Source organism: Podarcis liolepis (assembly GCF_965112155.1).
Source record: "Podarcis liolepis genome assembly, chromosome: 16".
NCBI classification, from domain to species: Eukaryota; Metazoa; Chordata; class Lepidosauria; order Squamata; family Lacertidae; genus Podarcis; species Podarcis liolepis.
Window position 1 is genome coordinate 16,178,805 of NC_139567.1, and position 16,538 is coordinate 16,195,342.

General features: G+C 45.4%; 3 protein-coding genes across 4 annotated transcripts; 2 read left to right on the top strand and 1 right to left on the bottom strand.

Moving 5' to 3' along the window:
* Positions 1-2,074: 2,074 nt before the first annotated feature.
* On the top strand, positions 2,075-9,466 carry CENATAC (centrosomal AT-AC splicing factor). Of its 2 annotated transcripts, XM_083481145.1 has the most exons (11): positions 2,075-2,335; positions 2,903-3,069; positions 4,655-4,753; positions 5,350-5,416; positions 5,520-5,582; positions 6,203-6,267; positions 6,437-6,587; positions 7,377-7,407; positions 7,901-7,984; positions 8,123-8,255; positions 9,246-9,466. In XM_083481145.1, exons 1-11 carry the CDS (start codon positions 2,090-2,092, stop codon positions 9,310-9,312), a joined length of 1,173 nt encoding a protein of 390 aa, XP_083337271.1. In that variant the 5' UTR covers positions 2,075-2,089; the 3' UTR covers positions 9,313-9,466. The 2 variants fall into 2 exon arrangements, with proteins under 2 accessions (XP_083337271.1, XP_083337272.1); XM_083481146.1 differs by lacking the exon at positions 5,520-5,582.
* A 721-nt stretch (positions 9,467-10,187) lies between these two features.
* On the bottom strand, positions 10,188-12,387 carry RPS25 (ribosomal protein S25). The gene is made up of 5 exons (XM_083481245.1): positions 12,250-12,387; positions 12,028-12,123; positions 10,917-11,100; positions 10,353-10,450; positions 10,188-10,249 (listed from the first exon to the last, which is right to left on the bottom strand). The coding sequence occupies exons 1-4, from the start codon at positions 12,250-12,252 to the stop codon at positions 10,356-10,358; spliced, it is 378 nt and encodes a 125-aa protein (XP_083337371.1). The 5' UTR covers positions 12,253-12,387; the 3' UTR covers positions 10,188-10,249; positions 10,353-10,355.
* A 46-nt stretch (positions 12,388-12,433) lies between these two features.
* Positions 12,434-16,485, top strand: TRAPPC4 (trafficking protein particle complex subunit 4; the record flags this gene model as incomplete). Its single annotated transcript, XM_083481214.1, has 5 exons — positions 12,434-12,608; positions 13,954-14,128; positions 14,249-14,352; positions 15,308-15,434; positions 16,083-16,485. The coding sequence occupies 5 exons, from the start codon at positions 12,434-12,436 to the stop codon at positions 16,159-16,161; spliced, it is 660 nt and encodes a 219-aa protein (XP_083337340.1). The 3' UTR covers positions 16,162-16,485.
* Positions 16,486-16,538: the final 53 nt, after the last annotated feature.

Consider the following 16,538-nt stretch of genomic DNA (forward strand, 5'->3'; position numbering starts at 1 on the left):
GCCAAGGAGTGTGGTGGAGTCTCCTACTTTGGAGGTCTTTAAGCAGAGGCTTGACAACCATATCTCAGGAGTGCTCTGATGGTGTTTCCTGCTTGGCAGGGGGTTGGACTCGATGGCCCTTGTGGTCTCTTCCACATATGTATGTGAGCAGGTCTTCTCCAACATGAACTATATTAAAAACAAACACCGATCATGCCTCACAGATGACACCTTGCAAGCCTGTGTGAAAATGAAGGTGACGTCTTACAGCCCTGATGTGCAGACACTGAGCACTGAGGTTCAGGAGCAAAAGTCCCATTAACCTGGTTACAAATTAAATATTTTAATTAGCTATTAATTTGTCCTTTTTTCTTGAGATTGACAGCTGACTGCACGATCCTGTATATATAGCATTAAGGCAAGAAACAATATATGCAGTGTTATATTTGTTTTAAATGTTGCAATGTTTTTGCGGCTCCCAGTTGTTGTTGTTTTTTCGGAAACGGGTCCAAGTGGCTCTTTTTGTCTTAAAGGTTGCAGACCCCTGGACTAGCTGCAGTGAATAATCATGTCAGAAATGTGGGCCTGAGTGGTGGCCCAGCCTAGAACAACCTGGTCTCTGAGAAGCTTGTATTCCGGATCAGGTTCTCTGTTTGCTTCTCAATGGGTAAAGCTGCGTATTTCTACCTGTTACTGAAAGGCTCCTTTCTTTCCCTGGCACCCTTCACCCTGTTTTATTGCACAGTTGCTACATCTATCTTCACAGTCCACCCCAATCATCCTAATATGTCAGGCCAAGCCCACTAGGCCACTTCATGGACACCATACAGTACTCCAACTTCCTCTACTCTTCAGAAAAATGTGTAAAGTAATATGTTATTCTGCACACCTCCTGCAAGACTGCTCTAATAATTGTGAACTATCTGCAAGTAGTGCAAAGAATTTTTTTAAATAAAAATAAAAGTTGGCACAATCACTATTCCACCAGATTAAACCGGAATAAATGACTTCAAAACAGATAAAGAAGGATAGAACTTTTTATGTATGCAACAACAGCAGCAAGAATACTCATCGCGAAGTATTGGAAGACACAAGATTTACCCACCAGGGAAGTATGGCAGATGAAGTTGATGGACTACATGGAATTGGCGGAAATGACTGGCAGAATCCGAGACCAGGGAGAAGAGTCGGTGGAAGAAGACTGGAAAAAGTTTACAGACTATTTACAGAAATATTGTAAAATTAAGGAATGCTAGAAGAATGTTGGAACGAAGTGATATGGCTTTAGTAGAAAGGTTATAAGGAATTAAGTACAAATAGATTAATAGAGTATTAAAGGAAAAATAAGGTTGAAATGTGTTAAGATAATTATAGGATAGGAAATGGGAAGATGGAAAGGAATTGCTGAAATAATTAATAGAAGTGGAATACAAAAAGGGAGGTGTGAGGAGGTCGTGGAAATATGTGAAAGAAAGATAAGATATTGAAATTTATTTATTTTTCTTTTCTTTGTTGATGTGTTTTTAAATAGTTTTTATTTTGTCTTGTTAGTTTAATGTTTTAGTGTAAGGTAGTGTCTTTGTATTGTAATGTATTGTTTTTTCTTTGTTTTTTTGTAGTGTTTAAATTGTTGTAAAAGCAATAAATATTATTAAAAAAAAAAACAAAAAACAGAACAGATTTAAGAAATAAAACTCCTGTTCTCAGGACAAGCCGGGGCTGTCACCTTCATTCAGGCCAAGAAGGGGGCTTGTTAAGCAACGAGATGGCAAGGGGACGTGTCTCCCGCAGCTGTACCGGAATCATAGAATTGTATAGAGTTGGAAGGGACCCAGGGGCCATCTAGTCCAACCCGCCGTGCAATGGGCTTTGCCTCCTTTCAGCTCGCGCGGGGTTCAGGGCGAAGAGCAGAAACCAGAGGGCATCTGAACACGTGCTGGATGCTGCTCACGCCTAAGCAAGGAGCAGCGCGCATCTTCCCGGGGCTTCTGGATTCCGCAACGTGCTGCGCGACGCCTTTTCCTCGCCGGCGGGGGATGAGCGCGCAGCAGCAGATTGCCGTGCGTGGGCGGGAATGACGTAATCCTGCAGTTCTGGGGACGGCCGCCAGATGTCGCCCTCGCCACGAGACCCGCCTCCTTGGCCGGCCGCTTCCGGGATTTGCAAAATGGAGGACGGGGGCGGCGGCGGGGTTGATGGCGATCGGGGCGAGGGGCCTGGCGCCGTTCCCATGGCGACGACGCTGTTCCGCTGCTCGCTCTGCCGGTGCAGCGCTTTCGCCGGTCGACGCAGCCACCTCTACAGCGCGGGGCACCAGAGGCGTCTTCGCGGGGCGCTCGCCCGCCTGAAGGAGAAAGTACGGCCCCGGAGCCCCAGGGGTGGGCGCAGAGGGTCGGGTGAAGTGTCCGAAGGCAGCCGGGCCGAGTTTCGTGCAAGGCTGCACCCTTCGCATTTCTGCCTGCCCGGCTGCGGGTGGCTTGTCCAAGGAGGAGCAAAGAGTGGGCGGGTGGGGGGCTGGTTCTGCAGCCGGTCCGAAAGGGCGCCAGCTGCTCTCCAGAGAGATTTCACAGGGTCATGGAGCTGGAAGGGAACACCAGGGTCATCTAGTCCAACCCCAAGGGGGGGCACAAAAATGATTGAAAGTACTCAATTAATTGAGGTTCTGCCCCCCCAGCAGAGGCCTCAACTTTGGCTGATCTCTTAACAAAGGTTCAACAATTTTGGCTCCCCCACTTTAACAAAAATCCTGGCTACGCCCATGTCCAACCCCCTGCAGTGCAGGAATGTTTTTGCCCAACATGGGGCTTGAACCCCCCCCCCCCATCCTGAGATTCAGAGGCTTACGCTCTTCCAACTGAGCTATTCTTCACGCAAGTATTTTTTTCTTCTTCTCACTTTTGCTTCTCTTTTACATTTTGCTCAGGTGGCCGCAGCGCGGAAGATGCTCAAGCGGGCCTCGGTGGTGCCTTTTGACCCTGGGGAGCACGAGCGGCACTTCTGGTGCATTTGCTGCAGGCAGGAGGTGAAGTTGCACCTGAGCCAGGGGTCCTTGGCTGTGCTGCATGGCGGCCTCCTCCAGCACATGGCCAGGTAAGCTTGGAGAAGAGTCTCCACTCAGGCAGGCCACCTCTTGCCTGGAGCATTAGGTGGGGGTGTCTGGAACATGAATAGCTTTGTTTGGCTTCCTTATTTGCATTTTGCTTTTATTTGCTTTACCTACTAATCGTAACAAAGTTATTTTTGAAGGAGAAAGGTGCACAAGCAATTTTCATAGCCAATCAATTATATACTGGATTGTATCAGTAACCCAGTTTGCAGTCTGAAACGTGGGAATCATAGTAAGTTGGTGGCAGTTTACAGCAGTCAAAGCAAAACTGGCTGTTTTCAGAGTCACCTTGTTTATACTATTTGCAAGTACATTCCAGTTTTCTTCCAATTAAGGAAACAGTGGAGCATATTTTTCATAGTTGTCATACACATACCCCAAACAACTCCTCTGCTCACCTCTTCCTTGCTAATTAGGCTCCTGGGAGTGAGTCAAAAACTGACATAGTTCTAAATGTGGATATCTTTGAGTGGAATCAAATTTTATTTTTCCATGCTTGTAATGTGTGTCCATGCCTGTCCTTGGCTTCTGATACAGACATCTTTCACAGCATGCAGAATTGCTTAAGTTGTTTTCCTCTGAGATTATCCTTCAGGGGTTACATAGTTTATATTGGAGGTGGGGAGTCTGTGGCCCTCCATATATATATTATAATAATAATATAATTTTAATCTAAACACAGAACAATCAATGCAAACAAAACAAATGACATTGGTCAACAGGTACAAAATAGTTTCATTACTACAGATACAAGCCCAAAATGACATCATCCTTTCAAGTCTGGTAACCTAACTAATAAACATTATGAGTTACAGCGGGTCAAGACTCCTATGGGTGAGAGTTAATAAATGAAATAAATATAAGCCAATCAGTATCAAAGGTATCCTTTTGAGTTTCTCCATACATCACTCTGTTATGATGTGTGAGATTATCTGTCAAGGCTAAAAACCATATTGCATTTATTGCACTCACCAGCATTCTTCCAATTTAATAATATTTCCATTTGTGCTGCCACTAAAATATGGTTTAACAAATTCTTATATGGGAGATTTTATCACAGCCTCTAAATAAGGACAGCAAAACACCCCTAGCTCCATGTCAACATTTTTATGAAAGAGGTCAGTAAACACATTGGCCCCAAAGAGCTGCATGTACCTTTGGACATTCCCACCATAAGTGAATCAGCATGCCTGTGTTCTGGCAGCCCCACCAACATGGAGGTGACAAAGCACCATTAATAGAGTGTAGTTAAACTGAGGTCCAGTGCCATCTATGTAAGTTTCATCATAGACGCCTACATTTTAGCAGAGATTATCTTAAATAGGAGGTGTATGCCATAAAGCCACTCATTCTCCTGGCCCTCCGGGTATTGTTGAATTCCTATCCACCCCAGCCGGCACAGACAGTGGTCAGGGATGATGGAAGTTAGAATCCAGCAACATCTGGAGAGCCACAGGGATCAACACTGCCACCTGGACAAATGGATAAGAACTGTAGCCTGGGCAGTCCTGTTAAAAGTTTGTGCCTTTCTCACTCTACATGTGTTTTGGTCTTTTATTCCTTTTCAAGTGTTGAACATAAGAAAGCAGTCTATGCATTCTGGTGGGAGAACAAAGCAGACCCTAGCCTGAAGTCACGCTTCTTGGTTTCCTCTGAGGATTATGAGCTGTGAGTAGACGTTTTGCCAGTTTATGTTGCATTTTGTTTTCTAGGTTAGCTATTCCACCTCTTTGACGCAGAAGGAAGCTGCTTTATGCCAAGTCAGACCATTCATCCATCTTGTTCCACATGGGAATGATCATTAGTGGGCAATCTGCAGCCATAGAGACACCCTTGGCCTAATTTCAACAGCCTTCATCAAATACTAAGTCCATATCACTGGCAGAAATCATCTCTGTCTCTTTGCTGATTAGCTTTTGGTCAGGTATCTCCACATGCCGCCAGCATATGGCCTCTGTCAGTTATCCCCAAGAGGGAATGTAGCCCCTTGGCCAAAGGAGAAGAATTTATTAGAGGGCCTGATGGTGGGACAGGGTTAGGTGTTGACCGTACCTGGTCGTTTCAGGGCTTTGATACTGTTCCTCCTGCACTGCTGGGGCTCCCAAAGTAATTACTCATTCAGGCTGGAATAATTTTTCTGTAAAATCGTTTTAGATTTTCTTGTTGTTGCACCACCTGTCTTCTGTGGTAGAGGCAGCAAAAGGCCACTGCCTCAGTTCACGTTGTTGCTCCACAAACTGATAAAACTTTTGAATCTGTTTCAGCTTCAAGGCATCACTCTCCAAAGCTCTGGAAGCTTATGAGGAAAAAGAAGATGAACTCATTCAAGAGGTGAGGACAATAATGTGTTTGTGTGTGTGGGGGGGGGGGTAGGAATTTGGGTTTCTCCTCTGCTTCAGGTTCTCATTGTTTCTTCTGCCTACCCCAATTCCAGGTGGCTGCTCGCATCAGAGAGGTGGAGCAGAGACGGCAAGAAGTAGTGCAGGCTGCCTTAGAGGTTTGTGTGCCCAGGATGCACATGGGCAGTATCCATCATTACGTTCACAGCTGTTTCTGTGCCCCTTGCCTTTCTCTCTAGTTGTGCTGTTGCCCTGAAACACATGATTTCTCTTTCAACCACTAGGGAAGGTGGTGAATGTCCCCAGCAGTGACTATACAAGCAGCACATCTCATCTCTCATGTCCAGTTTAGATTTCATTTCTATGGCCTTCCTTTCCTAACCCCCTTTGTTAGCACAGAGCAGAAACGCCTGGCTGTTGTTTGTGGTCTGGGGCACCCCCACCTCTTGAATGCCCTTTCTGTGACTCCCCCCCCCCAAATGCAAAGTCCTTTACCGGCCACTATTTGCTCTATTGACAATAAAGCATTAAAATATTCCACCTAATTAGCTTCCTTTCCTTGATATGTCCACACCTTAAGTGTTGGTTAGGGGGCATCTGTGGCCAAAGCTTATTTGCAGACCCCCATTTCCCTCCAATGCAAGAGCATTTCTTTGCCATTATCTCTTGATGGGCATTGGTCCACCTTATTAGTAGAGATTTCATTCCAAGGTTGTCCTACAGAGCAGACTTTACTATTGTATCTTGAAACAAGTGTTTTTTCCTGAATCAAACTCAGCAACAGGCAGAGACAGAGCTGTGCAATGGAGCTGCCACCGTCAATGTTTTTACAGGAAGCCCAAGGTAAGAGTTGTTTAGTCACGGTTATCAATGGTGTTTGCTTTAGAGGCCTTAATGACTCCATACACCAAGGGCCCTTTCTGCCCTTTGTAATATGGCCTTTTCAACCCCCGTGCAACAAAATGTGCCCATATACTTTCTGCTTTACTCGAGACATTCTCCTGTGTTGTAGTGACTCTGCTTTTGCCACGGAAGAACAGCAGCAGCCTGGGCCAAGCAGAAACGTGGCATTTCTTGAAGGACACCCTGGATCTGCATACAGAACGGTGCCAGAGTCAGAGTGGCAGGAAGCAGGACAGTCTTTAACTTTTATTGGCCATCAGGTAGGCAGATGGGAGCCCACTTCATCTCTTCACAATGGCCCATTTGTCCTCGAAAGCCTTTTAGTTTGGGGTTCTGGATGAATATAGCTAACGAGGGTATAATTACACTTTATTCTTATGGTGGCACGGATTTTATTGTGTTAAATGGTTGGGTAATACTGAGATAGTTTAAAGAAAATGATTGTAGTCTATCTGGTTGAAGATTTTCTTTAGAAAGCAGAATATAAATCTCTTGAATAAAAAAAAATCCGCTGCAGGTGCCTTGTACTGCCATGAATGGCTTCTGACTTGAGTGGCAGAGCTCCTACACCAGTGGCAGACCAGCGAACAGTTTGGTGGTCCTTAACCTTTATTGCACATAATAGGATATGCCCCATTCCCAGCTTGATATAAGATTTGGCTGGCACCTTCATTTTACCTTTAGGCAACAGTCGAACATGTTCTTCAGTCAGGCCTCTGGCTGATTATTATCCTATTCCCTTTTAAATGTGTTTGTGGGAGAGGGGTTTATTGGTTTGTTTTTTGTTTTTATCTTGCATTTTGTGTTTTTATCTTGTATTTTTATGTTGTGAACCACCGAGATCTATGGATGTAGGGTGGTATACAAATTTAATAAATTTGTGAACATGGGGAATTGGAATCGGGAGTTAATTACCTTTAAAAGCTGCACTGTATAATTAAATGCAACTCTTGCTCCTTCTTTGCAGCAATGGGAGCTGCCTCTTTACATACTTCCTCTTCTCTAAATCATTTCTACCTTGGTTTTCCCTTTGCTTTTTTTGAACACAGGAACCAGCAGAGCACGGCAACATTTACACAGGTATGCTAGCAAAGATTTGATTGCTCCACTTTCTGAAACATGATTTTGACCTGTCTTATGATGAGGTTTTAATAAACTCTGGTCTTACATGAGAAAGATCCTAACTGTGGTTGCAAATAGAGAATGCCCAAAAACCACACACAGATTCTTAAGAATAGCCACGTTACCAGAAACATAGGAAGCTGCCTTACACAGACCACTTGTCCATCTAGCCCAACATAGTTGACGCTGTTACTAACAGTGGCTCTCTGAGGTTCCAGAATCTTTCCCAGCCCTACCTGTAGACACCAGGGTTTGCACCTTGTACCTTTTGCATGTAAAGCATGTGCTCTGCCACGGAGGTTTCAACCCTTGTTCAGAAAGGTAAAAAATATTAAAGACACCTTATTGCATTAGCTGAAAAGATAATGGCCCCAGAGATGGGGAGGCTGCGATTTGACACAGAGGTAAGAAGAATGGGGCTGCTTTAACTTCTCATTCTTCTATACTTTAGGGGCCAAACCCCCTTGGCTGATGGAGGAGGAAGGGGAAAGCACACCACAGATTGGACCTTCTTACGAAGAATTTCTCAAGGAAAGTGAGTATGCAGAAATTTGGCCCTGTAGCCGGGACTCTTTATTATGACACCAGCTGACTTGCTGGAAATCAAAGTGAGACTAGGACTCCAATTCAAGACTTGAAAACGATTTCTTTCCCTACCCTCCTTTCTTTAAAGAGGAGAAACAGAAGCTGAAGAAGCTCCCACCTAATCGTGTTGGTGCCAACTTCGATCACACCTCTCAGACAGGAGAAGGGTGGCTCCCCTCCTTTGGGCGGGTTTGGAACCATGGCAGGAGGTGGCAGTCCAGGTAAGCCTCTATGCACACATTTGCTTCCTTTATAATGTATTTGTATTTGACAGTGGACAATACAGCAGCTTTTACAGGGTAGGCTCTGTAGCATCTTGGGCTTTTACAAAGAAAACCAGATGTGGTGGATCTTTGGTTGAATCCTACCAGGCACTTTAGCACATACTAGTTGAGTCTTCGACCCCAGCATTTTGAACATACACTGGCTTTGTAAAATTAACGCTTTCTGATTGGCCACAGAAACTTTAGTTTCATCTTTAAGTAGAGTACTTGTTACTGAAGTTATCTGTCCTGGTATATTATTATTATTATTATTATTATTATTTAACTGACCTGGGTGACTTCCCTTCACTTTCATTAATTGAAAAAATGGCAAGAAGTGCCTTTTATTAGCTATGGCTGTTTCTAAATATAGCCTGCCCAGTGCTGCATGCTCAGATAACCTGGAGTCTTGATTACTATAATCTGTTTCCATAGAACTACCTTTGAATAATGGTCCAGAAAATTTAGCTCGGTTTTTTTTCTGGACCTATGCAGCAACAACTATTCTGCAAGATCTGCACAGGCTGCCAATACGTTACCGTGCCCAATTTAAGGTTTCATTATTGATACGTAGAGCCTTAAGTCCCTGATGGTGTACATTTCTCTTTATCACCTGCCCTGAGATCAGGGTAGAGGATTTCTTGCTGAACAGTGATAGAGCCTTCCCTGTATCCTATTAGAATTCCCCCCTTTGCAAATGTCAATTGCCTCTACTTTGTCTTTCAAGGCCAGGTCAAAACACACCTGCTTATCCAGGCCTTTGGTGAATTTGATCTAACACTTTGAAAAATATATGGTATGGGAGTTTATTCTCCCCCTGCCCCCCCCCAATTAAAATGATAATTGGCAATACACTCATTTGTAAGGGAATGAACAGGGTGGCTCTGCAACTGATGTGGTGGTTGGTTCATTCTTTTAAGCTTCTTTTATTAACCATACTTTTTCTAGACATCAGTTCAAATCTGAAGCACAGAAACATCCTGGCCCTAAAAGGAAACGGCAACAAACTGACTGAAGGGAAGAAAGGCCTGATTCAATTATAGAAGGTTGTGCAGCCTGAGAAGAGGCCAGATGAAGACTTTTCTTTTTGAACATTCTGTATGTCAGCAAGTATCATGTGGTTATTCTGTAGTAAAGTATCAATAAATATAAAACGTGTTTTAAAATTCTACTCATCTCAACTCATCTATCTTAAACAGAGAGCTCCTCTAAGGCAGTTATTGTAAAAGTTGGGAACATGTTCTTATCCCTGGCTGTTCTGAGGGCTTATTCTCCCCTTTTTTTTTTTAATTAAAAGGCACTAGCTCACTTTGTGCAACAAGCCACATTTACCCCAAAGGGCTAAGCATTCCACATTCTGTTTGCACAGTATCCAGTAGGAATATGGTATAATGCAGGCCTGCTTCAATGCCAGGTCTCCATTTCCTACAAGCAGAGGATTCACTTCAACAGCTCTCAACTCCTTGATACCTTGCTGGACTGAACACCCCTTACACTGCACAATGTCTTGGCTGCTTGAGTGGATGGTTAAGCACCACCTCTTCATCAGAACCCTCCTGCATCAGGGCCTTTAAATCTGAACAGCTGGGAGTCCTTTATCCCTCCACTATGATCTAATAATCTATGCTGTTATAAGGAGACTAGAAGCCTGTTTATAAATAGCTCCCATGATAGCCTCATTGGCACAGTAAAAACAAAGACTGGGTGGTAGAATCTGCATGTTTTATGTCATGGGCCCGGGACATAATTTTGAAAGTACATAGCCATGCACTTGCAGGCCAGCCTGGTATGAAAATGAGTGAAGGCTTTTCAATGACTGATTGCCTGTGGTCCCTGACTATTAGAAACAAAGCTGTACTTAACTCCACTGAGCAGAAAAGCACACAAAACTTCCGGAGTTGAAATTATTTTATTTTAGTCATTTACAGAGTCTTAAAAAACCTCCCAAGAACCTGCAAAACAAACAGATAAATTAATTAGAACCATTTGCCTGTTAAATAACTGCCATGATAGAATTCCACCAAGCCATACTGCCAGCACTGAGAAGTAGCTCACCTTTTATGCGTCCTCCCCAGCAGCTGGTGCATCACCCCCCTTGGTGTTTCGGGTGTAGATGACCTGGGCTCTGTGCTTGGACACCAGTTTGATTAGGCCTGGCAAAAGGACAGGACAGTTCAGTTCAATATGAAGAACAGCAGAGCTTTTAAAAGCAATATACCAACCAACTTCCTATACGTACAAAAATAAATCTGTGGAGCTGTAACTTGTTCATTACAGTGCTCACAATTAAGGTAGAGGCTTTTGTAATAAATACCAGTGTTGTACTCCTAGGGATATTCTGTATTCATGCATGCGGCACCGACAACATTTGCCAGTTACCTGCCAGTTTATTCTGCCATTGCCAAACAAATGAGAGACAGACTCCAACACACATTCATGAGATAAGTAGGGTTGCTATCGAGTGACCCCCAAACACCTTAATTTAAGCTAAGGGTAGCCAATGGTAAGGGATGATGGGAGCTGTAGTCTAATAACATCTGGAGACCGCCATGTTGGCTACCTTTAAGTAGCCACAGATAGCCCTTTCCACTGAGGCACTGAATTTTGCTATGTTGTTACCTTTGCTGAGAAGCTCCTGGAGCGCGGCTCTAGCCAAGGAGCCTCGAATCTTCAGCCTTTCAGAGACCACAGCAGGTGTGATGAGTTTGTAGTTTGGCACCTCCTTGCACAGCTTGTCGTAAGTAGCTTTGTCAAACAGAACAAGGTTGTTCAACTTGTCTCTTACTTTCCCTTTGGACCACTTCTGCTCAAGAAAGAAAGGGGGGAGCCGTTAAAGCTTTAAAAGCCCAAATGACACAGATTTACTCAAGAGTAAAGGTGCTGAGGACTTCACACTGGTAAGGTTTTAAGGGTGTGCACCAGTCTGCCAACCTGGTGTCTTCCAGATGCTTTGGCCCTTCAACCCCAGCCAGCACTGCAGTTAGCTGCAGCTTATGGGCACTGTGGTCCAACATGCTGGAGAGCACCATGTGTCTATATCCCATCTTTCCCCCAAGGGGCTGAAGGTGCTGCACATGGTTCTCTCCCCTTCCCATTTTCCCACACATCAAGGTGGGAATTTGAATCCAAGTCCTAGTCACTCTAACCACAACGCCACATGAGTTCACCATCAAATCTTAAGGTAGGCAAACACTGCTATATACAATTCCACAGGTTCCTTTCCCATCTGCAAGTGCTCCTATCTGTCAACACAGAAGCAGACTACCCTTTGGAAAGCGATACAGAAAAAAAATTCAGCACCATTCTGAACAAAGTTTATGTAGTCATCTCTATATGCCTATAAAACATTGCTTCACAGAGACTACTTCCACCACTATAACGTCTTCTATTTGCATATACGTTGCAAGAGGAGACGATATACCACATCAGGCTGCAGGCTGGGATGCTTGGCGATACCGACGGTTCTCCGGCACATCGCGCAGCAAGAAAAACCTCGTTATTTATTGAAAAAGCCCGCGAGACCATTCAAAAGCACGGCCCTTCGCCCGCCCCCCGATGTGGTACAGACCACTCCGCAAGCCGGGCCCGGCCCGGCCCGGCCCTCCACGTGCCTTTTCGGAGCACGCGGCACGTTAGTGCCAAGGAGGGGGGGGGGCTCCGTGCACGCGCCTCTGGAGAAGAGCGCGGCGACTCCGCGCCGGTCCCGCTCCAACGACCCTCCCAGGCCTACCTTCTTCTTGGCTTTTCCGCCTGACTTGTTGACGGGGTCCTTGTCCTTCTTGGCCGACTTGCCCGCGTCCTTCTTCTTCTTATCGTCCTTTGGCGGCTGCGGGGAGAAAAAGGGAGAGGAAAGCGATGAGGAGAAGGAGAACCGCAGCAGGGAGCGAGAGACAGAGAGAGCGAGCGAGCGAGTAGCGGCCTAGTCACGCCCGCCCCGCATTTCAGGGCCTACCATGGTGCTGTCGGAGCGGCTACGGTCGCTGCTTCTCCCTCAGCGATTTCCGGCCAGAAAGGAAGGCGCCTGTGTGGGCAGGCCGGGAAACCCCGTAGCCGAAGGTCCCTTCCGGGGCGGCACCGGAAGAGATGCTCAGGCGGGGAGCTGGGCGGGAGAGGCGTGACGTCAGACGGAAGCCGCGATGGCCATCTTCAGCGTGTATGTGGTGAACAAGGCCGGAGGGCTCATCTACCAGCTGGACCACTACGCGCCGAGGGCCGAGACCGAGAAGACCTTCAGCTTCCCGCTCGAGCTGGTGCTGCGCCCGCACGACGAGCATGTCCTCGTCTCCTTCGGGCAGCGCGACGGCATCCGCGGTGAGGGGCGGGAAGCAGCCGCCAAAGGAGCGGCCCCGGGAGCTGGGCCCTTTCGACACAGGCGGCGCCCGAGGGGGACGAGCGGAGCCCCCCCCCCATTTCGTTAACACGCGCTGTATTCCCCCACCCCCATAAGTATACTTTCCCCACTCTGCCTCCCCCCCACACCCAATTTTTTATTTCTCTGTAGTGGCACCCGCCCTGTGGAACGCCCTCCCACCAGATGTCAAAGAGAAAAATAACTACCAAACTTTTAGAAGACATCTGAAGGCAGCCCTGTTTAGGGAAGCTTTGAATGTTTAATAGGTTATTGTATTTTAGTGTTTGGTTGGAAGCCGCCCAGAGTGGCTGGGGAAACCCAGCCAGATGGGCGGGGTATAAAAAATTGTTATTATTATTAATATTAATTATTTTCTGGTGCCTCCGCTGCCTTTGTACATTGAAGGGGAGACGGAACTCATGACAGCTGCTCCTTGAGCTGAAAAAGCTTTGGTGGCAGCGCACACCTGAACCTTGTCCACTTTATTAGGCTCCTCTGGCAAAGGGTGGCTCACAAGGGATCAGGGAATTGGGCTTTTTGCGGCAGGGTGAGGGAACAACTGGGTCCCACCAGCGACTCTCTCCGACCCCCCGACCCCCTTACTATTAGGCAGGGTACGGTGGCTGCCTCCAGCAGCTGGTTTTGATGGCCATTGATAATTTATTATCAATACAGTGGTACCTCGGGTTACATACGCTTCAGGTTACAGACTCCGCTAACCCAGAAATAGTACCTCGGGTTAAGAACTTTGCTTCAGGATGAGAACAGAAATTGCACGGTGGTGGCGCGGCAGCAGCAGGAGGCCCCATTAGCTAAAGTGGTGCTTCAGGTTAAGAACAGACCTCCAGAGTGAATTTAAGTACGTAACCAGAGATACCACTGTACATTTATGCTTCTGAGGGTTTTTAGCCTCATGTGTGACATAGTAAAATGTTTTGACCAGCTCCCAAAGGTTTTATTTATTTGCTTGTTTGTTTATTTAGCACACCACCTTAAATCCAAAGATCTCAGGGTGGCTCAGAGATGTTCACTGGCTAAGCTTTGCCTACCTAATATAGGGATCCCAAGCTAAACCTGGTCAGACCCAACACCCACCACCCATCTCAGGTTATGTCACTGGCAAATTCTGCTCCAGAAAATGACATTGTATACATTGTATACTGGAGCTGCTCTTGCTCCTTTACTCCACTGATTGGCAGAGCTCCCACAGGTGAGGGAGACAGGGGAGGTACTGATGCAGGAAGGCTTGCCAGTGCCGGGTGAGAGGGGGTATTGAATGGTGACTGCCTCTTCCCTTCTTTGCAGTGGGCCATGCTGTGCTTGCCATCAACGGCATTGATGTAAACGGAAGGTACACTGGTGACGGCAGGGATGTGCTGGAGTTCCTGGGCAACCCAGCCAACTACCCAGTGTCAATCCGCTTTGGTCGCCCCCGGCTGTCATCCAATGAGAAGCTCATGCTGGCCTCCATGTTCCACTCGTGAGTCAGGGGTGGATGAGATGTTTTCCAGAACCCAGAAAGGGAGAGGGGTTGACTGGATTTGATATAGGGAAGGCACTTCATCAATTGGTACAATTTGGGGCTCTGTTTTATGCGCAGGTTGTTTGCGATTGGGTCCCAACTGTCTCCCGAGCAGGGGAGCTCTGGAATCGAGATGCTAGAGACCGATACTTTCAAGCTACACTGTTTTCAGACTCTAACAGGTATTGCTTCTTTTATAATATCTGCATTTCTTGACCTTTAGTTAGTATGGACAGCGGACCCCACTTGAGCAAGTAAAGTTCTGCAGCTACATTCAGTGAGGATGTTCCTAGAAGTGCTACTCTTTGTGGAGAAGTGATAAAAGACAAATGTTTAATAACTATTATGTATACTTCATTATACAAAAATCACAAGTGGTTTACAAAAAAATAAAATGTTTCTTCCGTTTAATCTAATAATAGTCTCTCCCCAGGGAGTTGTTTATTATTATTATTATTATTATTATTATTATTATTATTATTATTAATCTAGTGTTCTTATAATTTTATTTTGTAATTTTATGTTGTGAACTGCTGTTCATTTTCAAGGTGAAGAGCATTATACAAATGTAATTATTATTAATAATAATAATAAGTAGTAGTAGAAGTAGCTTATAAAAAGCAACAAAAAAACTCCCAATCAGTTAAGTTACCTAAAAATAAAAGTGTGTATCACAAAATAGAATTAAAATTGTAAGAGTCAGGAGTCCAATGAAGCTTGGGTAAACAAATGTTTTAAGAGGCAGTTAAATATCATTACTGTCTCCACAAATTTCCCAAGGTAAGGCATTGCAAAAGGTGGGAGTCATCACTGAGGCCTGTTTCCGCATTACCAAGTGGCAATCCAGTGATGGAACGACTTGCAGGGTGTCCTTGGGAGCTTGCTAGCTATCCTGGTCCTAAGTTGTGTAGGGCTTTAAAACCAACAATACCTTGGTAGCTAATAGGCAACTTTCTCCTCCTTTGCTGTTCCATCTGCCTGGTTCCTGGCATTTGATATCTGCCTTTGCCTTGCAGGGCCTTTATTGAGGAAGAATGACAAGGAATGAACCTTTTTGTGCATTTTAAAATCACTCAGGCCAGTTGTATGTGTTGCTTTGGATGTGGCTTGCTCTAACTCTGTTTTTCATATCCTCAGGGATAAAATTTGTGGTGCTTGCTGATCCACGGCAGTCTGGGATAGATTCCCTTCTGCGCAAGATTTATGAGATTTATTCAGACTTTGCTCTGAAAAATCCTTTCTACTCTTTGGAGATGCCAATCAGGTAGAGATCAAATGCACATTCTCACACTAAAACAAACCCTCCCTTACTAAAATTGATTCCCCCCACCATATGTTTAGAAGTCAATCTACATGAGTATTAAGAGAGAAAAACCCTCCTGGCTCCTGAACCCCTCAGTTTATTCCCTGGGATGCTGGCAAATCCCATGAACAACTGTGGAATGTGATCACAATAGGTAGTGTCACATTAGATAGTGTATGAGGCCTAGTAAGTCTGCATGGCTCTAGTTTCTTACATGCCCTCACACTGAGACATGTTACTCAACACTTCATGCCTGGGGGGCATTTTCCACAGTGCCAGTGTTGATTCAAGAAGTTAAGCTTATCAAGGAGAGCAAACAGAAGCATCTTCAACAGGACCTGGAAGCCTGTAAGGGCCTTCCAGCTCCCATCATCCCTGACTACGGGTCATGTTTGCTGGGACTGATGGGAGTAGAGGGTCCCCAAGGTTGATCTTCAGGCTGCATTGACATGGTATTTCATACCTTACTAATGCTGAATCACACAGTTGCACTCCGTTCAGACATTCATCCCAGACTGAGAATAAAATGGAAAATGGGTGACTTACTGTTCTAAACCTGCTCCAGTGTGGTTATGTTCTAGTTCTCTTGTGTTTGTTTCACCATTTCAGATGTGAGCTCTTTGATCAGAACTTGAAGCTTGCGCTGGAGGTAGCAGAGAAAGCGGGGCCTTTTGGGCCAGGATTGTAGGGTGGATTTATCCCACTTCAGTCACCCAGTGGACTAAACAACTAAAATATGAGTCAGACAGCTGACCAACCATCTGTTCGTAGCCACCTTGACTGCAATTCCAGAGCACAGAACAGGGAGTATTGCTGTTGAGTGGATGTGGTTGGTGCTGAATCTTGGCTGCTGCTGAAGGAAGCTGGCTGGCAGCTTGAAAGGAAACATGAGAGCTACACCATTCCTTCAAGAGTGGTGCATGTACACATATGTCTGCTGCAATGTATTCTTTTAATTTATAACTGAAGCACTGTATGTTTGCAAATGTAAATAAAGCATTCCTTAAAGGAAGAGGAAGGACTTGATTCTTGAGCTGGGAATGAATTATCTGGCGTTCAGCATCC

Excerpts from the sequence above, each read along its gene's own strand:
- RPS25 (XM_083481245.1), bottom strand. Across the intron at positions 11,101-12,027 it reads GCGGAAAAGCCAAGAAGAAG|AAGTGGTCCAAAGGGAAAGT; the intron begins GTAGGCCTGGGA and ends TTTCTTGAGCAG. Across the intron at positions 10,451-10,916 it reads CCAGGAGCTTCTCAGCAAAG|GCCTAATCAAACTGGTGTCC; the intron begins GTAACAACATAG and ends TCCTTTTGCCAG.
- CENATAC (XM_083481145.1), top strand. The coding sequence starts at position 2,090 with ATGTCGCCCTCGCCACGAGACCCGCCTCCTTGGCCGGCCGCTTCCGGG. Across the intron at positions 7,985-8,122 it reads CGAAGAATTTCTCAAGGAAA|AGGAGAAACAGAAGCTGAAG; the intron begins GTGAGTATGCAG and ends CTTTCTTTAAAG. Across the intron at positions 8,256-9,245 it reads GGCAGGAGGTGGCAGTCCAG|ACATCAGTTCAAATCTGAAG; the intron begins GTAAGCCTCTAT and ends TACTTTTTCTAG.